The following is a 6417-nucleotide window of genomic DNA, read 5'->3' on the forward strand; positions in this document are numbered from 1 at the left end:
GTTAAAACCACAATCCAAAACATTACTCAAGTGCTGATTTGCACAGTTAATCCTATTTTGATTTTTAATAGCCTTCACAACGTTTGATCCTCTGTCAGTAACAAACGTAATATTCTCCATGTTATTTAATTCGAAATCTGCCAAAATGGTGTTAAATTTCGTTAAAACATTAGTTGCCGTGCTTTTATCTAAATGCATTGATTTTACGCCTAAAACAATTTCTTTTAACTTTAATTCTTTCATAAAATGAAATGTTGCACATAAGAAATTTCTTTTGACAAAATTGTCAGTCCAGAGATCTGATGTTATGGACGCCGTTCCGCTTGTTATTGCTAATTTCAATTCCTCCATCATTAGTATTCTTTTGTCGTCTGCTATGTTGTTTATTCGTCATGATATGGTTCTGGAATTGGGCAAGATTAAATATTTGCTTTCCATTATATTTTAATATGTTATTACACTTCTCACCACTCCATCAATAACCATACTTTCGTCATTTTCAATTTGACAAAAAATATCCCTAAATTTTACTTCTGCTTTGTTTATTTTTTACAATACGAAAAACACCGTTTTCAATATTTTTTTATTATTTCAGAGTTTATCTTGAAAACTTATTTAAACGAAATTAACACATTGATTTTGCACTATGTAATCTGAGCTTTTATGAATCATTTGATTGTTTTGCTTACAACTGAAAACACAGTTATAATTTTTGAGTGGTTGTTGCTAGCGGCATTTAAAGACTGATTGAGTAAATGACAAGCAATGTTATTAGCACATGCTGATAATTTAAAACAAAACAAAGACAGTGAGTACATACATATAGGAAAAAAGTGAATCAACTCGTGTACATCTTTGGCCCAAAAACTGAAGAAGAAAAGAAAGAGATGTAAAAAGTTCCATATTAAAGGCTTTGCAGTCAAGTTGCTGAATCGTTTTTCTCAAAATCCCGCCAAAGGTCATTGCCTCGTGTGATATCAACTGAAGCGGAGCTAACATCTGTAATGAGCGTAATGCAAGAAGCGATTTAGTTACATCGGGTAGAGTATAAACTAATTCATGGTAGTGCAGAAGGGATAAAAATGTACTGTGATAACAAGAGCGCTATTCACATTGTTCGGAACAATAATAATAAAGGAGAGAAGTTACGAGATAATCATTGCAGCTGAAATATATTTCAACAAGCGAAATGTTAGCAGATAGTTTAACAAAGGTTATACCTGCAGTTAAGAATTAAATTAATAATGCTAAATTAGGCTTAAAGTAAAGGCATCTATCATTTGGCACAGTTTTTGATTTAACTACCATATTGCTACAAAAGTAGTATTAAGTTTGGTACCACTTGTATTTGTATTGCTATATGCATCCCTTATTATAAACATTGGGCGCCGCGGTTGACTGTTTGTTTACTTATAACATGAACAATAGCTGCATGTATATGGAATGTATAACAGCATTATTTTATGTGTTTTTCTTGCTATATACATTCCTTATTATAAACATTGGGCGCCGAGTTTGTCTGTTTGTCTACTTGTAGCATAAACATTAACTGTATATGGAACGTAGAACGCATTATGTTCTTATAATTGCCAGACACAATATTCTAGAGGTACACTTCGGCATCAGCGAGGAGTGCATGGCTATATAAGCCGTGGTAGCGCCAACGTAAGGAAGTAAGAGTAAACTGCTATAGTGTAGACGAATTGTGAAATAAAGAGATTTTGTTAAAGTGAATTACCGGTTTTTAGTTTTATTTGTCAATCCAGAGATACGAACCTAGTAAGGAGTAAATTCGCAACAATATTATTAGTGTTATCATTTGTTCTATTAAAGAGAAGTGTTATGAAATAATGTAAATTGGCATCACTAAATTTTATATTCGTTTTATACTGTTCTTATGTACTTCACGTGCACGACAATGAACTGAAAATGGTAGTGAACTGCAAATGGCGTAGTGAATACTTCTACATGAACATTTGTGGCTGGCATATACATAAAACAACGCAGCTGTCAATTTGTTATGCACACAATTTCGTTGTGACCATACTAATACCTTTCACTTAAATAACATTTTAAAACTTTGTTTAAAGTGATAATTTTTATGCAAAAAATAAGTAAATAGGTAAATATTTTTATTTTGAATTATGAATTGTTATTACAAATGATATAACAGAGTTACTTTATGTTTTTATTTGTAAAATAACATCAGCTTTGCTAGAGGTTTGAATAATTCTAAATTTTTACATATTAGTGGCATCACTACTGTACATCATCTCTCTACTGTCAACTCTACTGTCCTTGGCACATATGAAAATATATTGAAGTTAGCGAGAACGACAACTGTCGACCCGCAGTCATGTATTCGTGAAGCTGTCAAAATAACTATTTGACAGATGTCGTTTGCAGTCTATCGTGCTCAATGTTTAGCACGTCACATTCAGTCGTCGTCTTACATTGATACTCTATATATCAAAATATCATTGATCATATTAAATGTATTATTTTGATTGGTATTTAACATTTATGCTACAATTAGCATAGTCCAAAAATATGAAATCTTTTTTTATTGAAAAAAATTTGTCAAGAAAAGTATATTTCTTCATCTGTTTAATATCTACATAAATTTTTTCATTCATATAAATATTTAAACAGTTCAAGAGCTCAAAACATGTACTATGTTCGGAAAGACAACGAAAACAAGTTTTCGTGGGAAAAACTGGTTTTCGCAGGAAAACTTGAGTGTTCGTCCATGTAAAATCTGTTAAACGAAAACACAGTTTTCGCTGAAAACTACTTGGAAACTTACATTTCACTCATTATAATCATTGTCTGTTCTAGTTAAATCGAGTTTTTTTTTTGTTGAGGACGTATTTTGACGGTCCTAAATTGTCACTAGATATTTGTTTACATTCCATATACAAATGCAGCTGCTCACAGTTACGGGATTCTCCTGGTACAACAAACACACGCAAAAATTTATTTGCAATGGCTGTAAAATATGTCAGACCAAAACCTATGTTTATTTTCGTTCCGTCATATATCACTAGATTCTGCAATGGGTGCTCTCTTGGCCTTGCATATTTCGGTATAGAATTTTTACATTTTATGTCATATTGCAAGAGCAAGAGAATTCTCGTATTGATAGTTGTCAGTGAAAACTCATCGAAAACACACATTGTCGGTCCGAACGACTTACATTCCACTACATACAAATGTGTTTTCAAAATGTCTGTCCAAACATCGTATTACGCTACATCAGCATGAACCTACATACCCCTTTTCACAAATGATTATGTTATGATAACAAATGCTCACATACAAATTTGGCAATGGAACAGATTTGACCATTAGTATGCCATAAACTGTAGCCTCTCGAAATGCGGGGTTAGGAAAATGCGGAAACCATAAAAGCTTTATAGTTTGTATATTTGGTAACACTGAAGGCGTATGAAATTATCTAACAAAAATCTGCAAAGGCAGTTTTTATTCCAAGACATTTTCTTAGTTCCTAGCAACATGTTGACGTTAAGAGGGGCTATAAAGTCGGACAAGAGTATTTTACCACTGTTATGTAACTTAAGTAAGTACACTTATAATTATATTGTAATATTTATAATATTTCAAATCGCTGAAAAAGCAAAAAATGAAATATTTTCCCAGTAACCCTTTTGGGACAAAATCACACCTAACCTAAAGGGCACTTTCGGCCAATGGATGTTATGCAATTGTGGCTTGTTTATTGTTAGTTCACACCTCAATTAGTGTTATCAAAATGATATTAAAATTGTGGTTAAAAAATTTAAAACAGTAAAAGGAGCTGCGATTAATTGGCCGCAGCAATCTGAGATGCCGTCGTAAAGAGTGAGTCGTCTTGATTAAAAAGTAAATGTTTACTTTACGATATATAATATAAAATAAATTATTATAAATGAATTAGTGAAATTTGAAAGTAAAAATTTAAGTGTGTTTTTCCGATTTATAATGAATTTTTTAACTGTTATATCCAATAGACCATCATTAATTCGCTTCCACACATTTGTTATGTATTAATTCCATATCTAACTTTTGCTGAAATCCATTTTCTCTTACAATAAGAAATTAGTTGTATTCAAACAATTAGTGTTACCAAATTTTGGAATCGAGTAAAAAAGAAAGAGAGCACCACCAATATTTACTCTTTGTCGAATTTCATCACCGTGGAAAATCTCGGTGTTGGCTCGGTACAATTCCGATATTTTTGGCTACGCGATAGCAAAATTGGAACATTTCAAAAAGCTATTTATGCACGTTTTTCACTTTAAATTAATTTAATTAAACTGTAAACATTTAAACAAACTATTAACTGGACATTGCAGCCTTAAATTTGTTATTTTTTCCAAAGAAATTTATTTGTACGAACATATTCAAAATTAAACCTCAGGTACAATCCCTTGGAACATATAGCGTTTTCGCCTTTATTCATAAATAAAATGTACATTATATTGAATAGTTTGTTATATGAATAATAGTATAAAATGCATACCACAGGAACGCGTGACCGGATCCCCTAGTCTAAATATTTAAAAGAACTATAGGACCCATCCACGCTTTACTGTAGGTGACCCATAGATAATACTACTTCTACCATCTATATGATTTCTATTAGTTAGATTATAACAATTAGTTAATGATATATAGCAATTTCGTGAGGCAACTTGTGTTAGTTTACAAGAAAAAAAAAAAAGAAAAACAAAAAAGATCATAAAGCATTTCGTGTGTTAATAAAGCATTGCGTTTTGGTTAAAATACTGTTGCCCAAGCTGGCTCTGTACCATGGAGATCAACCGTTGAAAAGAGATTTGCTAAGTTGGAAAGAGTCGAAATGAACAAAAAGAACGAATTACTGCCTTTGTGTTTCAGTGCTCTATAATAATAATACAACTGGAGTCCAATCTATAGATATTGGCAAGGTTATGACATCAGTCTTTTGGGACTTTTTATAGACCGCTTACTGAGTCATTTATAATCCATTGCACTGTGTATTTGTTAACAATTCTATTTTACTATTCTAAATATTTAGCAATTGTGTTTTTTTTTTTTTTATTAAGGATCAGTTTCAAATAGTGCGCATACATTTACTCCATCGCTATGGAGCTCCGATAATAAACGCGTCCCATCGCTGCTAAATTCAAAGTGCTATATTAAAAACCGCGGCCTTCGGCGCGCTATTTATAGACACGCTCCGGTTAACCCCATTACTTGTCGTAAAAAATAAATGACAAAAAAATGTTATTGTCTGATATCAAAAAGTGATATGGGTATAATACCTAGTACATTATTTTGATAAATCTTATAGGGGTCAGATGGCGTTTGCAGCACAGGCGGAAAAAATTTAATTATTTACGACATCACATAAGGAAACTCAAAAATAACAGTATTCCTCCACTTTTAATGGATGTTGTTATACATATAAAGATTCCTCTTCAATAACTATATGTGACCAGGTCTACGGAAAGGGGGCTTATAGGTGTCAAAAAAATCCAAAAAATCAATTTTCAATTTTTAGTTGATTGGGATGGAAGATGAGATTTTTAACAACTGTTTCCCACAAAACTAGTTTTCGCACGTTAGCTCTCTTTTCGTACACCAGGGCACATATATTTAAAAAAAACTACGTACTTTTAAAGATATAACCATACAAACGAACATGGGGACAGAAAAATCGACTTTGTTTTATACTATGTGCTATATGATCTATTAATTACACTATTTGTAGCGTAAGAATGACTGAACCAATTTGGCTGAAACTTGTTGGTTAGGTAGCTTTGAAGCAGAGGACTGTTTTGCATACTTTTTATCTCTTTATGTTAAAATACAATTCATAAATATCAAAATTATATTTTATTCAAAATTCATGTAAGACAATTGAAAATTTGATTACTTAAAAAAAAAAAAAATAAAAATAAGTAAAAACAAGTAAGGAAGCGCTAAGTTCGGGTGTCACCGAACATTTTATACTCGCTTCAAATACCGTATTTGTGTAAAGTTTTATTCCGCTATCATCATTGGTTTCTGATGTATGTATTATACAGAGAAGGCGTCAGATGGAATTCAAAATAGCGTTATATTGGAAGAAGGCGTGGTTGTGAACCGAGAAACTATTATGTACCGAATTTCATTGAATTCGGTCGAGTAGTTCCTGAGATATGGTTTTTGGGTCATAAGTGGGGGAATGTTTAGTATCGCGCCGGTTAAGTATCGTTTATGGAGAAAAACAGGGTCGGGCTATCCCCCCTCCCGACCCTTTATTGGAAAGAGGAAGGATCGAACTTTTTAATAAAATAACCCTGGTCGATCCAACACCGGGGTGTTCAGAGTTCTTCGCGTAGAACTCCTTTCTGTACTGGAGGCCTTCGGCCGCGCTTTAAAAAAATAACC

General features: G+C 32.5%; 1 protein-coding gene and 1 long non-coding RNA gene across 3 annotated transcripts in view; one reads left to right on the top strand and one right to left on the bottom strand.

Annotated features, from left to right (window-relative positions):
* Window positions 1–201: 201 nt before the first annotated feature.
* On the bottom strand, window positions 202–1296 carry LOC108976096. Of its 2 annotated transcripts, XR_001993925.1 has the most exons (3): window positions 821–1296; window positions 460–743; window positions 202–403 (listed from the first exon to the last, which is right to left on the bottom strand). It is a non-coding gene; the product is annotated as an uncharacterized LOC108976096 (long non-coding RNA). The 2 variants fall into 2 exon arrangements; XR_001993924.1 differs by having other exon boundaries at window positions 460–1296.
* A 2134-nt stretch (window positions 1297–3430) lies between these two features.
* LOC108976095 (ATP synthase subunit beta, mitochondrial-like) overlaps window positions 3431–6417 on the top strand; it is a 42763-nt gene continuing 39776 nt past the window's right edge. Inside the window, exon 1 of the mRNA XM_018945008.1 lies at window positions 3431–3580. Coding sequence (XP_018800553.1) covers window positions 3448–3580 — 133 coding nt within the window. The 5' untranslated portion in view covers window positions 3431–3447. The remainder of the gene's footprint in view (window positions 3581–6417) is intronic.

The sequence above is a fragment of the Bactrocera latifrons genome, unplaced genomic scaffold (genome assembly GCF_001853355.1).
Source record: "Bactrocera latifrons isolate USDA-ARS-PBARC rearing strain unplaced genomic scaffold, ASM185335v1 scaffold_727, whole genome shotgun sequence".
NCBI classification, from domain to species: domain Eukaryota; kingdom Metazoa; phylum Arthropoda; class Insecta; order Diptera; family Tephritidae; genus Bactrocera; species Bactrocera latifrons.